The sequence below is a fragment of the Vidua chalybeata genome, chromosome 15 (genome assembly GCF_026979565.1).
Source record: "Vidua chalybeata isolate OUT-0048 chromosome 15, bVidCha1 merged haplotype, whole genome shotgun sequence".
Lineage (NCBI taxonomy): Eukaryota > Metazoa > Chordata > Aves > Passeriformes > Viduidae > Vidua > Vidua chalybeata.
The window spans coordinates 9,169,145-9,195,324 of NC_071544.1; the positions used below are offsets into that span (position 1 = coordinate 9,169,145).

Genomic DNA, 26,180 nt, shown 5'->3' on the forward strand with positions numbered 1-26,180 from the left:
GTCGCCCAACTCTCTCCTGCAGACAGTTTCGGGAGGGGCTGGGTGGCTCAGGACTCCGACAACCACTGAAACTTGGGGCAGGGTTTGGCAAAACGTGAACGCCGCGCTCTGATCTAGGGCTAATGGTGCTGCCTCCAGGAACAGGAGAAAACGAACACCTAAAATCATGGCTAAAATCCCAGCGCAGAGCCGGCAGATCCCCTCCCGCCTGGAAAATGGGGGGAAATCAGTCCTTGTCCTGCTTTGGTGACACTCCCGTGGCTATGGTGAGGGATGGAGTAGCCGGGGAGACTCGGATCCGCTCTGCTGAGCCCCCGTGATGAGAACAAAGCCCTTGCTCAGCCCCCCAGCCCCGGGACGGGAGCGGGAGCCCCCGGGGCACAAAGAACTGCGATCCTCGGGGAACGGGGCCATCCGCGACCGCGCAAACAGCGCGTTTGGGCCGGGGAAGGGCCTCGGCGATGGCTATTCCTGCCGCCGGCTCCGGATATTTCATTGATTCGTTACATCAGTTATGGCATTTGGGGCAAAACATTAATAGTAATCGCAATAGTTAATAAATAGTAAATAAACAGCAATTAAATCAGAGGGATTTGTGCCTGCAAAAACTTAAAGGAGAGGGAGAATTAATCGAACAAGCTTTAAAATTCTGAATATCGGGGAATTTGGAGAAACAAGAGAAAAACGCACCTTAGCGAAACGGGACGATCGACTGCGGGAGAAGGAGCAGGGTCAGGGCTCCGACTCACCGGGGGTGCTGAAGGGTGCGGGGATTAACTCTGTGGGGTGGAAAAAACCCGATGGAGCGGGTTGGGATTGGGTGGGACGCAGCAACGCAGCGGCAAGGAGGGCTGGATCCCCAGCTCCGGCCAGCAGCGGTAAGAGTCTGCCATAAAACTGGACCTGGGGAAGGTTTCCACTGGCAGGGCTGCCCCGGGGAGCGGGGGCAGGGATCGGGGCTCCTTCCCTGTCGGGACGCTGCGGGGGGGGGGGCGCGGGGAGACGGCGCAGCTACCGGGGGACCTCCCCAAAATGTCACCACGGGGCGGGGGGCAGAAAGTTGCTTTTCTTCTTCTTTAGTCGTTCTCTTAAACACAGCCAGAAAAGAACATTAAAGGCATTTCTAGATCTCGTTTCGGTTTAGTTTTTTTTTTTAAGTTTTCTTTTTTATTCCCATGCTCTTAATTTTGAAAAAAAAATCACAAAACATAACTTATAAAACAATATATATACTGCATCCTTATCCACAACAGCATAATTGAAACATCCAGCGTAACGTTTACCACAGGTGTGAAATACACTGGGAAAGAAGTACCGTGTGCATTTTATGTCTCTTTGTCATCTACAGGTAATAAGTATCGACAAAAATAAGCAACAAATATGCCTGCAATTAAACTTCATATGCCTTTTGTATGCGTATTAATAAAAATCATATTTATCATTTCCATGTTTTGTTTGTTGTTTTTATTTTTTTCCAACAAGCACTTGTAAAAGTATCTATATTTACATAATAACACCTTAAGATAATAACACCTTAAGAATTTTTTTTGGTTCCTTGTTTTTCCTTCACATTTAGAAAAGCAAGGAACGCTTTCAGCTTTGCTAAGAACCTTTCCGGACGCCGAGGCTCTCTGTTTCTCTAGCAGAGATGCAGTATCTGAAATCACTTCATAACAAACCATTTTTCGTCTTTTTTTCGAGACTTTATAAACGGGGGTTGGTTTTCCGTTTTACTTTTCAAAGAGAAAAAACACCCCCTGCATTTAAATAAAGATGAATGATAATTTCATTATCAGGATAAGACTTTGGATGGGGAAAAAGATGAACAGTTTTCGCATTGCTGAGGGGTTTCTGTGCTCTCTCCCAACCGGGGATACTGCAGTCTTTTGGAAAGGATGAAGAGGTAGGAACCTTGAGCTGCTTTCGTATCAGGAATGACTGGATTAGAGCTTCCAACTAAAGAAAAACCATCAAGAATCATGCATTTTAAAAACAGTTTATTCAACGGCCAAGGACAATGATCCGGCACAATGCAACGGTAGATATAAATATAACCTTATATAAGTGGTTGACCCTTGTCATTATTATTTTAATAGTTTCATACCTAATATTTCAACCATTTTCCCCCCTGCAGATTCTACTCTGCGATTTGGTTTTTTTTCCCTCCCCTCTTCCCCCAACCTTTTTTTTTTTTTTTTCCGAGTGTGATTCTGTTTCTCAGTGGTAAACATTAACCAAACTCTTCCCGTGCGACAAGCGGCCAAGAACCGTCCCACCAGCTCTTACCACCGAGGCGTCCCCTCCTGCCGCCCTCCCCGCGGGGCAGCGGCCGCCTTACCGACTCCTGTGCAAGTTCAAGTAAACACATACAACCCGCATAATCCAGAGAAAAAAAATTGCAACTCATCCATGTACCAGATTTCGGTGTCTCTTGCAAAAGTTTTCTGGTCCGTTTACGGTTTTAGATTGAGTTAATTTTTTTAACTTTTTTAAAAATATTTTTAAAGCGCTGTTTTGTTGGTTGCATCGTTGTTTTGTTTTTAAAATTTTTTTCTAGACAGTCGAAGTCTGCGGAGTTTTTTGGGCTTTATTTTGGGGGGGTGTGCTTTATTTAATTTTTTTTCCCTCTCTCACTTGCTTGGGTTTTGCTTTGAATCATCATCGGGTTTAATTTTTTTTTTCTTTTCCGTTAAACGTGGCTTTGCTTCTGCTTTGCTTTGTCGGCGGTGCTTTGGCGGAGGTGGTTTGTGTCAAGTCCGTCAACTGTTGTACTGACAGGCGTTTAAACTAGAGCCGGGGCTTTGCAAACTGCTGTAGCCGAAACTGGAGTGCTGCTTTGATTTCAGTCTGAGGCTGGCTAAGCTGGAGTTGCAAGTGTCCCGGTAGACGCTGTAGGGCGAGCCCGGTGGCCCGTAGGGACAGGCCGGCGAGGACATGGCCGAGTTGAGCGAGGAGCCGCTGATGTTGTTGATGTTGTTGAGGCCGGAGTTGGCCATGCCCGGCACGGCCGAGTGGCCCATACTGGAGGGCATGTTCATGGAGGGGATGCTGCTGGGCGCCGAGAACATGGACTGCGAGGAGAGGGGGCTCATGGAGTTGAAGAATGTGAAGCTCTTGGTGGAGAGCGGCGCCGGGGTGAGGCTTTTGGTGGCCCAGTTGTTGTAGGGGTAGCCGGCGTACATGTCATCGTAGGGCTGCATCAGCCCGCTGAACTGGGGCACGTAGCCGTTCTTGCACAGGTCCATCTGCTGGTTCCGCTCCCGCTTTCTCCACTTGGCTCGGCGGTTCTTGAACCAAACCTGCGTGGGGAGGGGGGAGCGACACGTCTCGGTGAGTGCGGGGCCGCAGCGGCCCCCCCACCCCACCGACGGTGCTCAGATGCGCGCAGGGGAGCGCAGGTACCCGCAGCCCAGCGCCTGCTCCCCCAGGCCCGGCCAGCCCCTCCGGAGCGCCGGAGCAGGCTCCGCGGCCCCGCGCCGCCTGTCCCCGCCGCCCCCCGGCCCCGCGGGACGGGCTCCGCTCCGCAGGGTGCCTGCGCGCACGTCGGGCTCTGCGCGCATCCCTCTCTGTTCAGCGGGGTGTGCCAGCCGGGATGCGCGCAGCCGCCTCTGTGCCAAGGTGGGTGCCTGCGCGGGTGTCCGCGTCCCCCCGGCCCCCCGCGGCCCCCGCCGCCCCCGTCCCGGAGCCAGACGGGGGGCGAAGAGACGGCCCGCTCTGATTAGGGCCGGCTCGCCCCGGCTCTGCCGCATTTCCGAACGCTAATGCTGTGTAATAAAAGTCCCCTGTTACAGATCATAAAAAAAGGGATTAGATTAGTATGTTTAGGTTAAAAAAAAAAAAAAATCAATCCCCGCATCGCCCTCGGATAGATGCAGCCTTTATATCTAATGAGAATTTACAGCCCTAACTAGGAAACAGACAAGAGGGGCTGGTCCTGATGTTTGATGCGAAAAGCGGTTCCAGTCTCTGATTATTGTTATACATAATAATATATATATAATCATATATATATATATATATATATCCCTCGGAAAGCATTTGAGTCTCCCTTGATTGAAGCCGAGCAGCTTCAAAAATCTTTAAAAATTGGTTAACAATCTTCATCCTGCTGCCGCTGCCTGCGCCCAGGCTGCGAGCCTCCCTTGCAGCATCCTTCCGTCCGCACCCCGGATTCCTCCCACCGAGCCGGGGCCCACGAGCTCCCTGCGGACACCGGGGCCCCGGCCCCGCGCAGGCTGCGCTCCCTCCGGAGCCGGGGTGGGGGCGGGGGTCGGCTCTTGGGGCCTCCCCTCCCGGCGCAGAAATGGCACAACTATTATTAAATACCGGGCTCAAGGATGGAAACTCCGTGGGGGAACGGATGGCGGAGTCTATTTTAAAAAATAACAATAATAAAAAGAATCCTGTATAAATAGGAAACGAAAGCCAACATGTTCAAAACCTGTAATATACTCCTCGGAAGGTGCTTCCAGACAGGAATTTCCTGAAAATGAGGGTAATAGTTTTAATTATGGCTCCTAGACATTTTAAAGGAAGGCCCTCATAGCAAATTAAGGTTAGATTTGCAATCTGCCATCTCAAAACATCAAACCCAAACATCTCCACACAGAAGGAGAACGAAATTATGTTAATTGCAACTCATATTTTAGTTACATTTGTTCCCTGAAATATTCAACCAGTATTAATGCTCAGGCTTTGTTTTGTTTTAAACTCAATTAAGACAATTCTTTCAGACGCAATTGTTTCAGATGGGTGTTTACTTTTCAAATGTTTAAAGCAGAATCTCTGTAATCCGATTTGGTCACTCAAGGTTTAATTGCCAAGTTAAAAACAAAAAACGAAAAGAAAAAAAGAAAAAGTGCATTTTCCGTGCAGTGGGGCTTCGCTCCGCAGTTCCCATTTCCTCCTGTGCTTAGCCCACGGTCCCGTGGTGTGCGACCACTGTCGAAACCACGCGGGGAAATGTCTCGGGTGGAAAAAAGCACTTGGGAGGTGGACAAACCGAGACACAGCGATAGACCCATAGAGACCGAGCCGCTTCGGCCCGGTCGTTCTTTGCCAGGATCTTTTGCTCATAAATCTCTGTAAGGAACTGCTGAAGCACACACACACACACACACACACACCCCTATATATACACACACACACACACACACATATATATATGTTTCTCGCCCTGTGCACTAACATTACCGAACCCCTCGAGTCTGGCTAAGAGGGGCGCATATATATGTATATGTACACTATATGTGTATATATACACTATATATATATATATATATATATATATATATATGGTGGCATAGCCTCCGAGGCGTGTAAAAATCGAGCGCCTTCACGGTACAAGTTTGTGTCTTCAAGCACGTATTGATTTCGCGACCGCTCCCCAGCCCTGTCCCTCGCTTTCGGCCTCCGCAAACAGCCCGCGGCCTTGGGAGACGCGCGGCCGGGAGGGGCCGGCAGCGAGACCCGCGCCGTGCGGATTGGAGCTCGCCATCCCGCTGCCGCAATAGCGAGGGGCAGTGGTTTGCTGGGAGATGGCCCTTGCGATTACTGGGAATAACCAGAGCAAGGGGAAATTGTTCGGATGGGATTTTGCTCCATTTCTGCGACGCTTTTTGTCCTGTCCACAGTCAGACCCTTCCCCACCCCGGCCTTTCGCTGCTCCCTGCACCGCTCGCCGCCCACTTTTCGAACCGGTCCCCAGTGCAAGGCCGACGGTGGCTACCCGCTCCTGGCGGCATCCCTCCGTGGCCGAGAGCTGAATTTCTCCTCTCCGACCTGGATCCCAATTTTGGCCATTAAAACCCAGCCCAGAGCAAACCGTCGCAGCGCTCCCCCACAAGGGGCAGCTTCCCCGAGCCCCCCACGCTCCCGGCGGGGCTGCAGCCCCTCTTACCCGGACTCGGGGCTCGGTGAGGTTGGTCCAGACGGCGATCTCCTCCCGCATGCTCATGTCGGGGTAACGGTTTCGCTGGAAGGTGGCCTCCAGCTCCTGCAGCTGCTGGCTGGTGAAGTGGGTCCGCTGCCGCCGCTGCTTCTTCTTCTTCGCCGGGTCGTCGGCGGCCCCGTCTTCGTTTTTCTGCTCGCCGCTACGCTCTTTTTCTGCGAGGGGGTCGGGTTGAGGATGGTTGGTTTATTTGTTTTTGTTTTGTTTTGTGTTTTTTTGCTTTAATTTTTTCCCCAGTACAGACACACAAAGGCAGATACCCCCGCCCCGCAGCCAGCGCTGCCCACCCCACCGGAGGCACGCGTGGGGGCACCCACTCGTGTCCCGCTGAGCCCTGCACCCAGCGAGCGCCCCGCAGCCCATCCCGGCCTTTCCCGGCGCGGCTGGGGAAGGAGCAGGGAGCCCTGCCGGGCCCAGGGCACCCAGGGATGCAGCAGGAAAGACCCCCAGAGTGGCTCAAAGCGGGCCCGACGGGCGACTGCATCCGTGGGGAGCGGGGTCCCCGTATCACCGGCCGCTCCGCCTTTCTACGGCACCTTCTCTCTCCCTCCAAACCAAGGCGTGATCTTTGCTCCATTGTCTTTGTTGTGCTCGGCCGCGACAGGAAACTTTGGAAGGGCAAGGGTGGAAGACCCAGGAGCAATTAATTGCAAAAGGCCCCTTTCTGCTCCCCCACTTCATTCTCTTTTCATAATTATTTTATTCTTCATCTTTTACTATTTTGGTGTTTATTTTAACACAGGGCTGAGCGAATCCCTCCGCAAAAATCATATCGGAAGAAGGAAAGAAAAAAAGAAACCACCCAGGAGGGTTTTCTCGGCCGGGATTTGCACGGGCTGGGAGCAGGAATTCAATACCGGCCCTGCGAACCCTCTCTCCCCTTTCGTAACGGGCTCTCTGGCTCTCCCAGCCCGGTGCGGGCCCGGTTTGTCCCGGCTGAAGCGCTCAGAGAGGGTCTGAAGGCCCTGAACCAAAATGCTCCCGGGTTGGGCCCCGGAGGCGCGGGGAAGCTGCGGCCGGGCCGTGCAGGGCCGGGGACCGCGGCCAAGCCCCGGCCTCGGTCCTGCTGCTGCAGAAGGGAAAAACCGCGCCGAGTTTTCTCTTTTAGAGTTTTTTTTTTCTCCTCCTTTAAAGAGTTTTTTTTGTTTGTTTGTTTTGTTTTTTTGTTTTTTTTTTTTTTAAATTTTTTTTAACCCCCTTTCAGAGGCTTTTCTCCCGCCGCCGGCGGACCCGGGGGTATTTCTACAGCCCCGACCTCTGCGAGGTAAGCGGGAGTCTAAAAATAATCGCGTGCTGCATGCAGGGCCCGGGAGGACTCGTCCTTGCAAAGTCACCCTTGAATCGCACCTTGCTGGGAACCCTGCATAGGGAAAGGGGTGAGGGTGCGAGCGAACCTCAACTGCTCAGTGGACCCCCAAAAGGGGCCGATGGCTCTGCGGGGTTTGCAGCGAAACCAAGGCCTCTCAGCACAGACCCCATCGCCCCAGGCCCCCTGGTTCCCAGACCGGCCGAGCCGCATGGCCCGCCGGCGGCGGCGAAACAGAAACAAAAATCACCCCCGCCAAAACAAATCCTCCCGCTTTCGGCTGCGAAAGGCTCTGATAAAGCGGGCCGAGAGGGAGCGGGGGGCGATCGGGAAGCGGCAGTGGTCCCGATGGGCTCCGGCCGCGGCCCCTCGCCCAGCGCTGACTTTAACTCTCCCGGTCCTCCCTAAAAATCCGGCCTCAGCGCAGGGCTATGATATAATTCCAAATCATAAGGCAAGGCATCTTTAATCGGCTTTTGTAACTCTTTTTTTTTCCCCCATTAAAAAAATAAAATCTAAAGGCATTTTGCAGGTTCTCGGAGAAGAAAAGCAGGCAGCTCCTCAGCCCTCCGGCACCACCGAGGGGTCACACACAGGGGTAGGGCAAAATGGAGCAAATCTCCCTCTCTAATCTCCAATAATCCCCTCTAATCTCAGAGTCCCTTCCAGACGCCGGTCTCTAACTTTGTTTTCGAATCAGGCCGGGAGGCACAACCCAAGCCCTCTTTATCACCGAGTGCTAGTTCGGGACCGACTCTTACAACAGCTACTCTCTAGGTTAAAATTCCGAAGAGCAACAATAGCTATTAGAAAACTAAAATTATATAAAACTTAAAGTCCCTCTGAAACAGTCTTGCTGGAGAAGGAATATCACACTCCTTCTTTAAGCTTTTGTTCCTCTCTTCTACCTTTCCCTTGTCATTCTAAAAATGTTGTTGTTTTAATTAAATGCAATCTGAGAGAGCACAGCGTTCCCTGTAGCCCTCGCACACGATGGTCAGGGCATGGGGATCCTTCCCTTTCCCTGCGGGGAAAGCGCTCAGCCCTCACGCAAAACCTCTCCGCGGCCGCGCACATCCCCTCCTCGGCGGCCCGCGCTGCCTGCCTTGGCCCCACGCTGCCTCTCCGTCTCTGCCTGCCTTTTCTTTCTTTTTTAATTTTTTTTTTCGCTGACAGAGAGATCTTTTTCCATCTCTGCACCACCCGAGCTGGAAAATAAACCCGGGCAAAAGCTGACATTATTTCAGAAACATCCGGCAAAACCGCACTCCCCGAAGAGCCCCCCCTTCCTCCCGACCCCATCAATTAATAACGACAGTTTTTTATTTAAAAATAAATAAAATAAATAAAAGAGACCAGCTCCTGGGATGGGACCATGGAGCCATGTGTCCCCCCGGCGGGCTGTCAGCGCCGGGCACGGTGGGGGAGGCAGCTCCAGGAGGGCCCCTGCCCCCCGCTCCGGTTCCCGGGGCTCGGTTGGGATGGAGCCGCCGCGATCACCGGCAGCTCTTGCTCACCCCTGTCCCTCCATCGCCTCCACCGCAGGCTCAGCACCCCCGGCCGCCCCGCGGAGGGAAGGCGCGGTGGGGAGGGGGAGGCAGCGCGGGGGGAGCGGGCCGGGGCCGCGGGGGGCGCGGGGAGGGGGAGGGTTACCTGGCACCTCCGTGTCGGAGGATTCACTGGCTGAGTTGTCGATCGGGTCTCTGGGTTCCGAGGATCTTTGCAAATGGAAGCTGGAAGCCATGTCATGGGAGGGTTGGGGTCTCAAGCTCTCAGGCAGTCTCTCCAAATTCATTCCACCTTTAAAGGAATCCATGGCAGGGGCGCCGGGCTGCCTGGGGGAGTTTGCAGGTGTTTATTCCACACAGAAAGGAACAAGGAGCTTTTTTTTTTTTTAAGAAGAAAAAAAATCAACAAAAACCAAAAGCAAATCCACTTATTACTAACAGTATTATTTTAAGGGTGTCGGAAGCAATCTGGGCAGTGCGTGGAAGGCGGTTGTCTCTGCTGGGGAGAGGCACGGCGCTCCGGCCGCATAGGCAGGGAAGTGGTAAAGATCCCTTATAGAGAAACGCGAGTTGCGAGTTGGACAGTTTAAAGCTAAAGAGATTAAAGTGACCTGCCCTAGAACAAATGCCTGTAGTTAAACGGGGCTCCTCCCCCTGAAGGTTAAAACCTCCCCGTCTCGCTCATGCATCACTCCATCTAGCGCTGGCCCAGCCCGGCCGCGCGGGACATAACTCCGCACTCCCCGTCATCCGCGCCCCTTGCGCGTCCGCGGCCAGACCCGCGGGCCCCCGCCGCCCCTGCCCGGCCCCCGCCGCCTGGCCGCGGCTCCTTCGGGGGTGCCTTCCCTCCTCCTTCTCTTCACCCGCCTCCTCCCCCAAACTCGGTGATGTATTAAAAATATTTCACAAACGAATGGAAAGGTGAACAATCCTCTGGGGACCCCCGCCCGCTCCCAGCACCCCGTCACTTCGTCCCCCTCCGTAATCCCCTACCAGCCGGCAGCGCGCAGGTTGCGCCCCCGCGCAGCAGGGCAGCCGCACGGGTATCCCCACACCCTTCCAGACTGGGCCTCACGACCCGCGGAACCTCCGCACCCAGCAGTGCATCCGCTCATTCCTCGGGGTCTGCGCGGGGCTAAGCGACCCCACCACACGTTTCAGTCCCACGGGGAAAATGTTCCTGGAGGGGTGCTTGGGCTGTGGCTCTGTCGGAACTGGTTTTAACCTTTTTAACATTATTTTCCAGTCTGCGGGGGTTATAAGTACGCTGCCCGGGCCCTGCTGGCGGCCGGGGGAGCGCAGCCCGGGGAGCAGCGGCAGTGCCATCTCTCCCATCACATCATCTTTCAGCACATGATTAATAATAAATAATTTTCCTGCTGCAGCCGAACTCGCAGTGACCCTCGGGAGGGATCTCTGCGAATATGCCAGTCCGGGAGCCTGGGCAGCCGGCGGGGAGAGGGGTGGGACACCCCCAACCCTCCTCGGCAGACCCCCTCTCCTGCATCGGGGCACCCAGTTCCGAGGCAGGGGCGTGTGGAGCAGGGCCCGTCCCCGGTGCGGCCCACGCAGGCCGGGATACGGCCTTAGCCCGCCTGGATAACACCTCGGTGTTTTGGCAAAGTGGAAAATCCACGGGGGAAGGAGGGTGGGAACCGCGGGTACGGGGGTGAAAGGGAAGGGGAGAAGGGAAATGGGAGGAAGACCCTGGCTCTGACTGCCTAGGGAAAGGACCCTCTCTCCTCTCTACTTTCTCGGCTCATTTTAACTGATCTAGCCTGACACTCTATTTTGCTTTCAAATCAAGTAAAGATGTGGGAAAGAACTTTTGAACTGTTTTATGGAAAAGTGGAGGGAAGCAGTGTTCCAGCCGCGCAGGCTTTTTCCGACCTCGCCGAGGTGATGGAGTCGGGCCCGCCCCGCACCCCTGGCAGCACCCCGCAAGGCCTGGGGACCCCAGGTGTGGGAAGCCCAAAGCTCCGAATCCCTTCACCTCTGGTCTTTAGCATCATTCAGGGGATGCACATGTGGGTGCTGTCAGGGTCAGCTCTCCCAAGCTCTCTTTCTTTTTGCTGTTTTTTTTAAAGTGACATCTTGATGTTCTTCTGCCCGTTTGCCGCTCCCGGCTGAACTTCGCTCAGGAGTCTGCAAACGACTGGGAATTTCGAGCACCCGAGGTGAACCAGACAACCTCGGGGCTGTTTAAGATGGACGTGGTTTAAAATGCAAATATTTACCAGGGTCTCTGAGCCTCAAGGGGCTCAGCTGATGCAGGAGGCACGGGAAGGATGGAGACCTCCTCCAGTGTGAGAAGCAAGAGGTGGGAGCGGCCTTCCTCCCAAGGAGGAGGAAGGTGAATATACTGCAAACGTGCACCTTATCTGAGACCCTTCACCGTCCCCTTTTTTCCCTTTATTTCCGTGGGCGGCAGCCCTGGATGGGCCTGCGGGGGCTCCCCCGCCCTCGGCGGAAGGGGGACGAGCGCAGCGGGCCGTGCTGGAGGGAGGCGTTGACCTTAAGGGTCTTTTTCAACCTTGATGGTTCTATGATTCCACGAGTCTGCCAACAGCCTGGCTCCGCTCCGGCTATTTTAAACCCACTGCTCACAGCAACCTCCGAACCGGAGGCAGCCTTTTTTCCTTCCTTTTAATTTTCCTTTTTTAAAAAAATAATGCACCGAATTACGGTTTTTAGTCTGTTCTATAAAATCTACTTTTAAATTATTCGTTCTAGGTTCAATTCCTCCTGGCTGGACGGAAAGATAGGCTCTGCCCGGGCACCGGCGTGATTCTGCCGAGGCGGTGACGGCGGTAACGCCGGGTCCGGTTGTCTTCCCAGGCGATAGTAACCCTCGGTTCCTCCTGGGGTGTCACCGGGGCAGACATCCCCCGATATCGCCCTTAAACAGAGAGTAACGGGCTGGCCCTCGGGAGCCGGAGCAGATCCTGGTTCTCCCCTGACCGTCTCCGTGAGTGTCCGCGCCCGGGCCGCGGCGCGGGCGGGCATTTACTGTGCACCTGAGCACGGGTCGGCAATGGGAGAATAGATCTATATCATAAATCTATCTAATCTAATCTTATATCTATCTAATGCATACCATGTATCTGTCTTCTCTGTGTGTCTCATACTTCTTTTGTGGATTTAAGGGCATCCTCTCACTCCGCGCTCTGTGCAGCGGGCACTATCCTGCAGCACAGAATCAAATCCTCCCAATTATTCCCGCTGCTGCTCCCGACACTTATGTCACGACAGCAGAGCGCGCCTCCAGGGCGGTCACCCCCAGACCTGCGCTTTCTCCTCTTCCCTCCCATCCAAGCGCGCTCTGCTTCGGGATGGCGAGGACATCTCTCCTCCGGTAACTCCTTCCACTAGGCGCTACGTCACGGGTCCATTCGCGTGACGTCATTCGTTGCCTCCCTGACTTCACGTCACACCTTTCAGCCAGGCCACGACCCAAGGCAAACCTTGATGTCCTACTTGGAACCGGCTGCTCTTCCCGGGACTTGGAGGCGGCCCAGCGGCCCCACTGGTTGGGCAGGACGGGGGCACCGGGCTCGGGTGCCTTCTCCCACCACCTCGGGGGGGCTGAGGAGCTGCGGGGAGGAGGAGGAGCCGCAGCAGCGCGGCCGCAGAGACCCCGCCAGGACGTCCCTGGGGAGCCGCGACCTGCGCGGGCGTGGGAAGGGCCGGGCAGAGGCAGAGGGAGGGCAGGGCCGGGGCGAGCAGGACCCGCGGAGCTCCGGCGGGGACCCGGGGTGGCGGGAGAGCTTCGCGTGGGAACGATCCGCGTGGGGTGGCCAGAGGGCACCGCTGCTCCGCGCCCGCGCAGCCACCGCGCTCCCGGCACCCCCGGCTGGGGACTGCGTCAGGGATGTGTAAAACGCTGGAAACCCGCAAATAAAACCGCACCACTTCCTCCTGCTATAAATAACCCCAGAACTAAGGATGGCGCTTAGAAACAAATCAGCGCTGGCCACGCCAGTGACAGCCCCATGAAGAAGAGACGCGTCTGTCCGAGAGCGGGACTCTCACTGTCCCCGAGGGGACAGCGCCGTTTCACCCCCAGGTGTCTGGAGGGGGTCCCTACTTTCGGAGAGGCGCTCCCATCCCCGGCTAGTTGTGGTGGTTGTAGCCAATGCCAAACCACCTGGGCCATATATCAGGTGATGAAGTTCAGTCTCTGCCAGTTTTTCCTTTTCAGATTTATTACCGTTGTATAGACTCAGATTCAGTCTATAAATTATTTGGAATTGTTACAAAAAATGAGGACACGTCCTCCCAAGCACACCTCTACCCGAGAAGAGAGGAAGCCTTCTGAGAAACAGAGCTGCAGTGAGGCAAGAGAGGAGGGAGGAGCCCCCCAAGGCAAACCCAACCAAATTCAATTTAGCCAAACCCAGCCAAACGCAGTCCAAACAACTCCAATTCAAACAAACTCAGTCCAACCAAACCCAATCCAGCTCAATCAAACTCAAGTCCACTCAGCCAAACCAAACCAAACCAAACCAAACCAAACCAAACCAAACCAAACCAAACCAAACCAAACCAAACCAAACCAAACCAAACCAAACCAAACCAAACCAAACCACAACGAATGCAACCAGACCAAGCCAAGCCAAACCCAAACAACGCAATCCCAGCCAAACCAAGCCCAAGCCAAGACCGCCAACCTCCCTCGGCGCCCCCTTTGCTGAACCCAGGGGACCGGACCTGCTGCAGGAAAACAACTTTTAATAATGGAACCATCCAGGAAGTGCCCCGCGGGCACGCTTTGCTGATGCGTGGCTCTGACCCAGGGGATGACCACGCGTGTCGGAAGAAGCAGGGTCCGGCGATGCGCGCTCGCTCGAGTGTGCGCAGGACTGCGCGATGCCCCGCGGAGCACGGAGCGCACTGCGGGGGCGGGGGCTGTTGTTGCACTGTACCGTGGGGGTGGTGTCCGTCGGGAAAGTGTTCCAGGGGTGTCCTGCCTCAAAACAGCATCATCCCAAATGAAAAGCATGACCCTTACACACAAGGTGGAGATCCGCGTTTATGCTCCCGAGCAGGGCAAAGCTCTGCTCTCCCCGCGCGACCGTGACCCCGGCCTGAAGGGAAAAGGAAACAAAACTCCAAAACGGCGAAAGGAGCCCCAGAACCCCCCGACCTTTGCCGGAGCTAAAGCCGGGTCCCCCACGGGCGGGATGCAGTGGGAAGCAGAGAGAGGGAAGAAATCCAGCCCGAAGTGCGTGTTAAATCGCTCAGGAGGGGAAGGTGGAAAATTACGCTGGCTCCCGGCCGGCCTGTCCTCCTCTGCGCAGCCAGGACAGCAATTTTCCTAAGAAGTAGAGCAAAACGAAAACAGCCCCTTTTGGACGCATAGCTTTCGTCCCTCCATATGTCGGCCAAGCCTCCGCCTTCCGCGGGAGCGCAGGGCCCCTCCGCGCCGCGGATGCTCTGCGGGAGGGTTTCCAGCGGCCGCTCTCGGCCCCCCTGGCCTTCCACTGCCTCCCTGCCCCATCCCGCTTCCCTCGCTCCGGCCGACCCTGCCCCACCACCTCGGCTCTCCCCGCCACTGAAACACGATGGGGGAAACGCACAAGGAGGTGTCTGGTCCTGGACACTTCCCGGGGCACCTGGGATACCGGGGGCTGCCTCCCCGCCCCGCCAGCCGCATCCCGCTCCGGGGCTCCCCCGGGCGCGGCGGTCAGCGGCAGCGCTTGAAAAAACTCGGGATGAAAAAGTTGAAGGCTTAATGTTTTCTGACAGATACAAATGATACCCCAAGGCTTTCTTGAAATGCAACGACTGACGGCTGGAGAAACGGTTTTTTTATTCGAGTTTCTGCAGCTGGAAGCAGCCGGGGGTGGAGTGGGATGGTCCTGGTTCACTTCGGCTGTCATTCTACCAGCACCCCGAAAATAAAACCATTTCGTAGTTGTCCAACGTGGGACAACTTCTTTTAACCCTAAACCCCTGGCGGCACAGTCTCACCCTTGCCAGGAGCTGCCTTCCAGCCCTCCTCGCATCCGTCAGACCACAGGCACTGAACTCTGCTCCAAGAAAATATGAATTTGCTGCTAGCAGCGGTTTGGAGTTGTCTCTGATAAACCTGATGTGAGTGGGAGAGTGTCAGTGCACTGCAATGACAGCATTGGAGGATGGACAGCTCAGGAATACGTTTTTTTTTTCCCTAGGTGGGGGAAAAAGAGGGGGAAATCACAATATAGCCACACAATTCCCTCTCTGGGCAGAGCGAACATGCTTTTCTGATTAATTGACGGAGGAAGGGGCACCGGAGTTTGCTAGGAAGCCTGCTCATATTACTCTGTGCATCTTTAGATCCCGAAATGTGGCTCTTTTGTGGGCTCAAAAAGATGCCTCTGAAACAGGATAATCAGAGGCCCGAGCACTCCGTTGGCATTTGTTGAAGACTCTTCTTCAGGAGAAAAAAGAAGCTACATTTAGAATGAACGACATTAGGTTTCTTGTGGGTTTCCCCCACCTTGGTTTGGGCGAGCAACCTCTTAATTGCTACAGCATTTGGATGGGAGAAACACATTTCCATTCAAGAGGACATTTCCTGAAGGGCTGAAATATTCTAATAATGCGCTGAACAGCAGCGAATCTCTGCAAGACCTACACATTTCCTGCCTTAAATGCAAAATCAGAGAAATAATTAACCTTTTAGCACATTCAACTTATTTTCTATATTATTTTGCTTATTTTCCCTCCTTTTATACTTTTTTCTTTTATTTTTTTTCTCTTATTTTCTTTCCTTCTCCTCCTCGCCCCTCCCCATATTTTTTTCCCCTCTCTCCTTCCATTTTTTTTTTCTTCTGATTTCTTTTCTTATTTCCCCCAAAAGGCTGATCTCGCCCCGCTGCTTGGCAGCACCGCGCTGTTCCCGGCGCAGCTCCGCTCGTCTCCACTGCCCCAGGAGCAAACACCGCCGAGATAAAGGCACGGGACACTTCTCTTTCCAGTTTCATTGTGGGAACGGCCGTATCTTAACGGGCACATCTCGGGAGAGATAGGAACACACCGCCTTCAGAGGGCTGTGCTAATCAGCGCGCCGGGTTAGATATAAAAGTTCAGGGCAAATAAAACGAATTAGTTTTATTAGCACGTTTAGGAGGCGGTCTAACGAAGGAATTCCGCTTTACTAGAGAATGCTTTCTCCTCCCCTTTTGTTATTTAGAAGCAATATATATCCGAGCGGTTCATCACGGGAGGGAAATAATGAATTGTTTCATTTGCGGTCATTTTCTGGGAGAAACGTGCTCCCCTCTCTAAGCCCAATAAGGAGATATTTATATAAATATATAAATATATATATGTATATATTTGGAAAGACACATTTTCATAATAACACATGCATGAACAATGAAACGCACAGTAAAGGAGAGGTGGCAGAGCCACCAGGTTATTGTTCGGCACTGGGTTTCGGTAGGAAAAATCTGCCTCGGTCTCAGGCGCCTCTAACTCGTCTAAAACTTTCCCAGGGAAATGTGGCCACGGCTCCAGCGCGGGATTTCCAAGCACTTTGTTCTTATTTCAGGCAAATGATGGATTTTTGGGGAAGTTCTGCCAGTGAAGTAGACCTCAGGAAATATTCGGAAGTCAGTTTTTATATAGGCGGCTGGAGCTGGCGCAGGGAATAACCTGGAGAACATGGACTTTGGTTTGTTAAGTAGAAAAAATATATATTTAAATAGTTATTTTAAAAAGCAAACAACATCTAGGTTCTCAATTTAAGCACTACGTATCATTTTATGTTCAATTCGTGACTCGGACTTTGTGTTTGTCTGCAATGTGACTGACAAAATTTGGGGAAAGGCGACGAAATAATAGAAAATAATAGAAATAATAGAAAACTCACTTAGTGACAAAGTTTTTAACGCGAGACTCAAAACGAAATCCCTGAAAGATAACATCGGTGGGCATTCCTCACGTCCATTTAAGCAGGGTTAACATGCGGAGAAAAGTAATTTCTCCCCCTGTTCCAGAACTTTGTTCCGTCACAGGAGCTGCGTGGAACCCGTGATACATGTACTTCGCAAAGATAGTGCCTATTTGTAAAATTAAAACAAAAACAAAACCAAAACAACCCAAACCAAAAAGAGGAAAGCACAGGGGCTGTAGAATATAATTTTCCTGAAAAGGAAAATTCATCGACGGCCCAGGGTCTCTCCGCCCGCTCGCCCTACGCATCCCTGGCAGCAGCTGTCTCTTCACCGCGGCAGCGCAGCTCCGCTGAGGCACCGCGCAGCCCCGGTCCGCATCACCACACCCCCGGCTCCTTCCGGGGAGCCCCAGCCCCGCCGGGCCGCCCGAGGTTCCGGGCATCGCTGCAGCCCCCGGCGCTGCCGCCACCGGCCTCCCCGCCGAGCGCACCGGGGACGAACCGCGGAGCGTCCCAAGCAGCAGCGCTGGGGGGCTGGAAACGTTACGGTGCGTTTGGAAAAAAAAAATTAAATATATATATATACATACATTAAAAAAATATAAAATGAGGTAACCCCTCTGGAATTGCCTTTCCAGCGCATTTGTCAGAGCTGACGAAGCGCAGAGGCCCCGAAAGAATTTATACACGGTATAAAGATGTCAAGGACTGCGCGGAGAGCGGAGCGGGGAGCGCGGGGCGGGAGGCGAGGCGAGGCCGCGGTGAGGGGCGCTCCCCGCGCCGGCCGCACGCCCCGGCTCGGCTTTGTCTCGCAGCCCCGAGCGCTCCGCACCTCCGGCCGCGCCCGCGGCCCCGCGGCCGCCCGGAGAGCCCCGAGGAGGCGAGCGGGGCTCGGGGGCAGGACGGCTCCGCGGGACGGGCGCGGCACTCGCGGCGTGGGGCGGGCCGGGGAGCGGGATGCACGCGTGGGGCGGGCCGGGGCACGCGGCCGGCCGGCAGGGACGGGACACGCGTGGGGCGGGCCGGGCGCGGCGCGGACGCGCGTGGGGAACTCACCGGGCGGTGCGCGCGGCGGCGGCGGGGTGCCGGGCCCGGCGGGCGCTGTGCGCGCCCCGGCCGCCGCTCCAGGGTTTTCTTGGGAGATTTCCCCGTCTCCTCCTGACGTCAGCCCCGTCCCAGGGTGCCGCAGACGGGGGAGGGCCGGGGCCAGCGCCGCCCGCACCGGGAGACCGGCGGCGCCGGCCGCTCCGCACCTCCGTCCTGCCGCCGAAGGCATCCCCGAGCCCGGCCCCCCGCTCCGGAGACTCCCGCCCGGCCGAGCCTCTCTCGGGGGGCGGCTTCGTGCTCCTGGCTACACGGCCCCTGCCCTCTTCCTTTCCTCCCCGTTGGGGCTTTTGTCCGAGGGGACAGGGACAAGGAATGGCCTCTTTTTTTTACTTCTTTTCCCACCCCCTGAAATACTGTCTTGTTTCAGGACCTCAGTGTGGAACTGGGAGCACGGCGCTGAGCACCCGGGGGAAGGCTGTGGAGAGCAGCCGGGGCTGCCCAGGCTGGAGGATGCAGAGCTCCAGGAGATGCTTGCCTGGGTGATATCGGCACACTGAGCTCACTGCTCATTCCCAGGCCCTTGATCTGCTTTAGTTTTCCGGGATGCTTCTGGAGTTCCAGACACTGCGCTTCTCATACCTACCCCCTGGAAGTTTCCCTCTCGAGAGAAAAACACAAAAGTCATGCAGTGACCAAGCAAACACGACAGCAGGGGTGTGCCTAGGGCTTTCCTAGGTAAAGCAGGTCACACACTTGTACATACACAAGCTATAACTGTAGCTGAACACTAAGGACAACGAATATGGAATGGATCAGAAAGATAAATAGCATAAAATCAGGAACAGTCCAGTCCCACACTTGCCATTTGTTATAGAGAGAAGAAGTAAATGGGATTCACATGTCGAGCATTAGCTGGTTGTTAGTCTGTAAGATAATATTAACTTCAGTGCTTACTGGTTTACTCCAGTTTTCCAAAGGCAGTTCCAGGAGGCACCAGCCTGTAATTTAGGATGGCACATACTGTGTGAAAGAGGCTTTGGCACTGCGGCCTACCAGCACATCAAGGTGATATTAACATAATAAAACTTTTGGAGAGGGAGTAGGAGCTCATAAATTAATGCATTCTACTGTTTTAATGCTGGGAGCTAACAATGTGTTTCCTGTTCAGCTGATCATCTCCTCTGCAGCCTAACAGCTGTTTTAAAGGTGCTGTGAAACTGAAAAGAGGGAAGATGATTGTCTTTAAATCAATGTTTAATGATCTGTTATTAGGAGGAAAGTCTTCCTCCAGCAGATGTTTACATGTTGAAGATGGAGGGGAGCTTCCCAGGCTGCCTGCCTGCCTGCCTGAGAAGCTGGGGAGACACCCTGTGTCCTACCAGTCTTGCAGATGGCCCAGCACCAGGGCACAGCTCACTCAGCACCAGGAGAGGTTTTGCCCAGGTCTGTGGGTGGGTGCTGAAGAAATTCTTCAGGGATGTTGGACTAGAGGACCTCCAGTAGTCCCCTCCTACTGTACCCAGCCTGTGATTCTGATTCTGTGAAGGTTTTCAAGTAATTTGAGTCATGACTATGAGCAGGTGAACAGGGCATATACTGAGAGCATCCTGCCCATGTGCAGCCCGGGTTGTGGCTGTCAAGATCCTTCCTCCATAAAGATTATGGATGCTGGAATATCCCGCAGCCCAGGAGCCTCCTTCTGGAGGGACAAGCTCAGAGTGAACTTCCTTTTAGAGGGGATCAAAAGACCTCTGGAGAGGCAAACAACTGGTCAGAGATCTCCCAGTAGGGCAGCAGGGCTGGCTTGTGGCCTCTGGGCTGCAAGGGCAGATTACATACAGATTCCACCCCTCCTAGTCTGGGAGACAGTGCTTGCTGAATGTGTGTTACAGGTTGGAAGCTTGACTGAGCTCCTCAGCCACATAGGTCAGGAGGACTGAGACATTTCTGAACACTAACAGCACTAACAGCAAGCTTCAGGTACTAGAGAAACAAGTGTAGCTTTGAGGCAAGATGTAGGAGTGAACTGAGGTAAGGTGGAAATAGAAGCTGTGAGTATAAGCAGGTACCTAAATACTGTTATTTCCTTCACACTCGATTCAGAGGTGGATTTATTAGTCTCAGTGTCTGCTTTTCTCAGCTTCCAGAATAAAAGATGGTCATTGCAAAGCTTCTCCCCCAGAGAAGACATTAGATGAATTGAGGGGTGTCAATAACACACCAGGGCTTGTGCCCAAATGACAGCGAGGACTGTCCAGCACTGCAGGGTGTTGGGAGGGAAGGGCACCTCACCACCAGCTGACCCTCCCGATGCCAACCAAACCAGCATCAAATCACCTCCAAGCCAAGCCAGTTTCCAAAAATATTGTTTCCACAGCCAAGATGGTATTCTGTGTGATGGTGACACAGATTGCTCCTACACAAAGAGAAGAACCCTTTGCAATTTCTTTTTTAAATCATCACAAACATTCACTAAAAGAATGTCTCTCCATACTTCCAAATATAGTGAAGAAATGACTCTGCAAACTCACCCATTCCTTTATTTGCAGCCTTCCCTGTTAGTCCATCCTTGGGATAGTGTCTAAAAGGCCACATTGCTTCTCCAGGAGAAACTGGGATGTTTGGAACATGACTGGATTGTAATATTTCTAAGCTTCCCAGAAGAGGCAAACTGTAAAAGAATAAGCTTCTTTCTGTGCACGCACATTTGTTTTGGAGCCAAATGGAAAGGAGAGCTCAGAAAAAGAAATGACAAATTGTCTGGAAAATATTGTCCTTCCCTTAGGACAGACCTAAACATATGGGGGGAAGGGAGTCAATAATGAAATTTTCCCTCTCTATATGAGTCCAGCAGCCCTCCCATTCACTCCGCTGGGAGCTTGGTGTGAGTCAGGCCTGCAAGATCATCCATTCAGGGCAATATTTCCAGAACTTCAGTCTCCTCCCTGCTTCACTCTTATTCCCCACTGAAAGAAGTCTTCATCTCAGATTTATGGGAAGAGCAGTGGGGTGAGACCCAGCGCTGTCCCCGTTTCCCCCTAACCTCATCCACAGCCTGACATTGCTGATGGAAAAGGCGTCCATCGTGAAGGAAAAGCAGAGCAGCTCTGACACTTAGAAAACATATCTGTGAGTTTATGCAAGGAAAATTAAGTATGAGCACTGGGAGAAGTCCTTTTTTCCAGCCCTGCCCAGTCTCCTGGTGTGATTCCAGCATGTTGTATGAGGTTTATGTGCTTGCAACCAACTATGCTGACCTCCCGCCAGGACGTGGGCAGGTTAAGGCAGGAAAAGGTGTTGGACAAATAGAAGAAGCTATACAAGAGCAGAGTTTATTGGCATTTTGATCATGCTTATAAAAGGCTCTTGCAGCTGCACTGGATCAATAAAGCTAGACCCAAATCCTTTGTGGAAATAATGAGGTGGGCATCACTGCCTTGTGGTTAGATGGAAACAGAGAAAACACTTGCTGTGGCAAGGAAATCCCTTCACTCCTTTAAAATCACTGAATTTATCATCATTGCCATCTTTGAGCAATAAACACACCTGATATTAATGCATCCCAAACTACTAATAGTGACAGCTATGCAACAACAAAAAAGCCCAAACTGCAGCAATTGTGCACGTCAGCAATTAGCAGCAGCCCGAGCCTTGAAATATGTTGGGAAAGAAGTTTCTTTTGTGTGTGTGGTTGTGTTTATTCCCTGGTGACATGCTGCTAACAAGCTGCAAACCAAGGATCACCCACAACAAACAGAAACAAACAAACAAAATTTTGTAGAGGGTGGTAATACTTAGCTTAATTCTCTTAAAAAATAATTATAGCCGTGTTTGTGACAACTGGAAAGGCCACATTTACTCCAATAAAACTGCTTGCTATTCTTCAGGATGACATTTGGGGATGTTTCCTTACACAGCATAGATGTTAATGGGAGTAGATCTCCATCAATGAAATATTGATGCATTTCTCATCTTTGCACTTGCAGGATTTTTCAGTTCTGCAGCTTGTGGTCAGTTGTTTACTTGCCAGTGAAATCGTAACACATTTAAGGATGCTCCAGAGATCTGTCAAAGGACTGGCCGCCAAAGAACAGAGTCATGGGGGTTTGGGCATTAGGGAAAAGTTACTTAAGGTCTAGACATCGATCCAAATATCTCTACTGCAGTCTGTTCCATGCATTGTGGGTTTTGGGGAAGGTGATAAATGGTCCATATACCTCCAAATTAACCCAGATGCTTCCTGTGCTCTCACAAGGTAGCTGTTACCTCTGACTCCAAATACTGTGCTGTGCTTAGTATTATTCACCTATGCTTCGACAGCACAGCAGTCTCTCAGCTCATTCACTGTCTGAATGCCACACTGAATCTGAATGCGCCCTGTATTAGACCCTGGCATCTACTCAAACCAGCTTCTTAGACCTTGTCAGGAAAAAAACCAAACATATAGGTGTAGTATAGATACTCAAGCATACCCTTAGTTGAGATTCATTCAGCTTTGGTTGTAACAGGGATTGAGCTTGTACTCACAGGTAAGTTTGTACTCACTCCTGAAGAGATGCTGAGGGCAGAGATGCACAGTACACACATCTGTCACTGGATATGTATTTTATTCCTCCTTCTTCCCCAGAGATTGGCTTTGGGCCAAGGTGAGAGGAAAGAGAGGGGGCTTTGGCCCAGCCAGTCTTGATTCCTGAAGTTAAATAGTGGAACAAGACTTAGAGCCAGGACCACCTCCTCCCCTGCCCCATGGGACCTTCTCTGTCTTACATTATCATTACTGTATCTATTAAGATTAATGACTTCCAAGGCCGTTCTAAAACTATTTAAGTGCCTGATGATCCATCTGAAACTCATCTCCAGTCTGTGTACAGGTCCCAAACATTAATCTTTATAGGTGACCACGCTGACTTGTGGGTGGAAATGAGGTAAATGCACATTATTTGGCAGGAGCTGTATATAGGATAGAGCTCTCTGGCAGCAAACACAGGGCTTCATACAAATGAAAACTGATGGCTTAATATTTTGTTACATTTTACCCCCCCAAGAGTTATTGTCTCCTAATTGCAGGGATGATTGAACCATCGAGTGTTCTCATTCTGGGACAGGCTGCCATGTGTTAGCCTTGAGCTGTCCCCCAGGGAGCAGGGGCCAGGGGGATCCCCTGCTGTTCCCACTTCTTGCCCTGGCTGTGCTCAGCACCAGCACATCCCACCACCAGTGTCTGCAGATGGGGCTAAACAGAGGCTGGAGTTGCACTAGAGGCAGCATTTCTGAGGGAATTTGCACTTTCTCTGCGGTTCCAGGGAGGATGCAACCAACTCTGCACTAATTTCTAAATATGCATCTCATTATTCGTGGACCTACCATATGTAGCTGTATTTAGATGACTGTTAATTGCCAAACCTATCGTCAGGGTCTCCTAAATTCAGTGAGCAGAAATGAGAGATGACTTCCAGAGGTAGCCTGAGAGTGTCCAGTGGAGCTGATGTGAAAAACTCATTTTTTTATGTCTGCAGCAGAACAAGGCACCGAGGTGAAGATGCTCAAGGTGGATTTGGTAGTTGCACATGAAAAGACCTGTTGGATCTTGTTACATCCAAAAGCTTTGCATCTCAGGAGTTTCCTCAAAGAACTCTCCTGTGCACTCATGGTGCTACTTCTGCCATCTCATCCTGGCTGTCCTCGTGCTCCAGAGAACACCATCCTGCCAAAGATCACAGAATCGTGGAATCATAGAATGGTTTGGGTTGGAAGGGACCTTAAAGCCCATCTGATTTCAAGTTTGGGTGCAAATATTTGCTGCTTAGAAAGCAGATGAATCATCCATGTCTGTAGGTTAAAAACACATTTAGTAGTTTTGCTCTCCTGAGGGGAACATTTACAAAAGAAGAGTAACCTGGAGCTCTCCCAGTGACTGGGCTGACCACAGCATAATCATCAAAACTAGGTGTAAGGTTAAAATGAAACACCAGCATGGAAAATGTTTGCAGGAGAGAAGTCCTTGTTTGCCTGGGAGCAAGAGAATTAAAGGCATTCATCCAGCTCAGTGAATTACTGTGAGATCTATGGGTGGGAAGTGCTAAGTATTGCAATTATTATTTACTATATATTAATATTTGTTATTCAGGAGGATTTGTGTGTGGAAGGAACTTGGAAGATCTGGTCTGGCTCTGTGTGTGCTGGGGCTCTCAAGGGATTTTTTTAGTGTCTACCACAATTATAGATGAGGACTGAATGAAACCTTGTGGTTTTGCTCTACAAAACATTAAATTCAGTAACTGCCCAGGTTTTCAGGGAAACAAAAAACTCAAAAACTTTCAGAATGATATTTCAATGCTGTGGCTGGAGTGAAATATTTTTTAAAAAGCATCACGTGTGGCTATTGGGGAGAAGTATAGGCTCCTGGGCATAAAATCAAGCACTACAGATGAGGGTGTCAGGTACTTTAATTGCCTTATTTCCCCCAACCTGCAGGGAAAATCCACCTGCATGTCCTGTTTGCAGAGGTGATTTTGCCTCTGTGTTGCTCACAGTAGTTGGTATTTTGTGTGAAGGTGTACCTAGCTGCAGATTTTCTTGTTTCACCTTTTTGGTACCTGCAAAAGAGAAAAGCAGAACACTTCCGTGTGGACTTGGGGAAGACGGATTTTCATGTTTTGAAACACGACACATCTTTCTGGGTGAACTGCAAAAATTGCCAAGGAACATTTAAGGTGTGTTTGTACAGTTGCTTACTGTACCTCTTCAGATTAGTGAGTACATTTAGATGTTTAGCTTTAAAAACCAGAGTTTATTCCTCTTCATTCTTAAGTAAACACTGGAAGTTCAGATCCTCCAGACCGGATAAGACCTCTGGTTCATCAGGTCTGGCATTGTGCCTCTGGCAGTGACTCACATCTGATAGTGGGAGAAGCTGCTGCTGTGTGTGCAGGGTGCAGTGGGATGGGGGATGAGGGATGGATATGGGCTGGGATGAATACTGCATCCTCCAACCTGCCCCTCCTGGGCAGCAAACCCTTTGGTTTCACATTGTTACATCTTTATTAGTTTTAAAACACTATGAAATATTTGATATGCTTCTTCCCGAGAGCCTCATTGCCTTCATCAGCAGTGCCCGCAGAGCTGCTGCTGTTATTTGGCTTTGGCTGTACCAACACTCTGCCAGGAGAAACCTCCAGTTGTTTCTGTTCTTGCTCCCTGTTATGTGCTGGGGTCCTTGGTCATGGCTCACTCATGTAGAAATTGCTGGTGCTAAATGCTGCAGGTGGGAAAAGCATTCTGCGGGTTCACTTCAGCGCTTCTAAGTGCTCCTCCCAGTGCTACGGTGTGTCTGAGCTCAGCTGAGGTTTGTTTCTTTAAACTTCAACCCTTATGTGACATATAATAACTCTAAACTGCATTACAAGTCAAGATTACAAGGTATAACATGAGGTGAAACAGTATATGGGAAATAAGGATGCATGAAAGATTTTGTACAAAGGAAGTAACCCACTGTACATAAACGGGTAGTTGCTCAGGGCAAACCTTTAGGATCTGATGGATTGTTATCACTGAGATCCAGTGTTAAAGAGTGTTTATTTATTATAGCTCCCTAGTCCTCCTCCTCCCACCATGTCCCAGCCTTGGGGCTCTAAAACACTCAGAAATCCCACTTCTCCCTGACTGCCTCATCACTGATGCTCAGCATCTGGGATCTCCGTTTAGTGCAGGAGCTCACACCTGTGCTGCTCTCCTCCTGTCCACTGTAAATAAACAGGAGAAACATGGTATGACTGAAGCTTTAGCACACCTGTCCTCAGAAAACTTGTGTCTCTGTCCCCTCATTCCCTGTCCCAGCCCTGGCACTGCTGAGGCTGAGGAATTGTACCTGATGCTTTTCTCAAGAGCTATGAAAGGTGATATTGTTCTAGTTCTGTCACTGAATGCTGCTGCTGAGCATTTCCAGCCCCTAATTACAACTGTAAATGCTGTGAGTCAGCTCTCGATGGATGGCTTTTCTGTGCTGCCTTCCTCTTGTTTGGATGACTGACTCTTCCTCATTAAGGTCTGAATGGAAACCCTCCCATGAAAATGACCGGAAATCCTGTTTTCTGGGCAGGTACAGATTTTGTGGGGTACAAGAGCTTCCTAGATTTGACTGAAGGAGTAGTTTGATGCGGTCAGTCCAGATCTTACTTGTCTCATGACAAGGAAATTTGCTGCAAGCTTGCAATGCTTCCATTCCCTATTTTCCAGCACTTCGGTTTGGGTAATTTGTTTTACTTTTATAAATGTCATGTTATCTAACTGCAAACTGAAAATCTATGCAAAAGAAACCACTCCACTTTTTTTTTTTTTTTTTTTTTTTTTTTAGTGCAGGTTGTATTTGTTTTGGTTGGAATTTGGGAGAAGTGTCTGTGCCCTAGAGGCAAGAGGTGTGACCAGCAGAGCAGGGTGCATCCCTAATCCGCTGACTGCAGTGACACTCCTGGTGGGGCTGGGAAC

General features: G+C 51.7%; 1 protein-coding gene across 3 annotated transcripts; it reads right to left on the bottom strand.

Annotated features, from left to right (window-relative positions):
- Positions 1-1,139: 1,139 nt before the first annotated feature.
- On the bottom strand, positions 1,140-17,778 carry PITX1 (paired like homeodomain 1). Of its 3 annotated transcripts, none has more exons than XM_053956487.1 (4): positions 17,706-17,778; positions 8,910-9,087; positions 5,900-6,105; positions 1,140-3,299 (listed from the first exon to the last, which is right to left on the bottom strand). In XM_053956487.1, exons 2-4 carry the CDS (start codon positions 9,070-9,072, stop codon positions 2,760-2,762), a joined length of 909 nt encoding a protein of 302 aa, XP_053812462.1. In that variant the 5' UTR covers positions 9,073-9,087; positions 17,706-17,778; the 3' UTR covers positions 1,140-2,759. The 3 variants fall into 3 exon arrangements, with proteins under 3 accessions (XP_053812462.1, XP_053812461.1, XP_053812460.1); XM_053956486.1 differs by having other exon boundaries at positions 8,910-9,091; positions 17,706-17,761; XM_053956485.1 differs by lacking the exon at positions 17,706-17,778 and adding an exon at positions 9,204-9,278 and having other exon boundaries at positions 8,910-9,091.
- Positions 17,779-26,180: the final 8,402 nt, after the last annotated feature.

Coding starts and splice junctions, on each gene's coding strand:
- PITX1 (XM_053956487.1), bottom strand. CDS start 9,072: ATGGATTCCTTTAAAGGTGGAATGAATTTGGAGAGACTGCCTGAGAGC. Junction 6,106..8,909: donor CTCCGACACGGAGGTGCCAG/GTAACCCTCCCC, acceptor ACCCCCTCGCAG/AAAAAGAGCGTAGCGGCGAG. Junction 3,300..5,899: donor TCACCGAGCCCCGAGTCCGG/GTAAGAGGGGCT, acceptor CTCCCCACGCAG/GTTTGGTTCAAGAACCGCCG.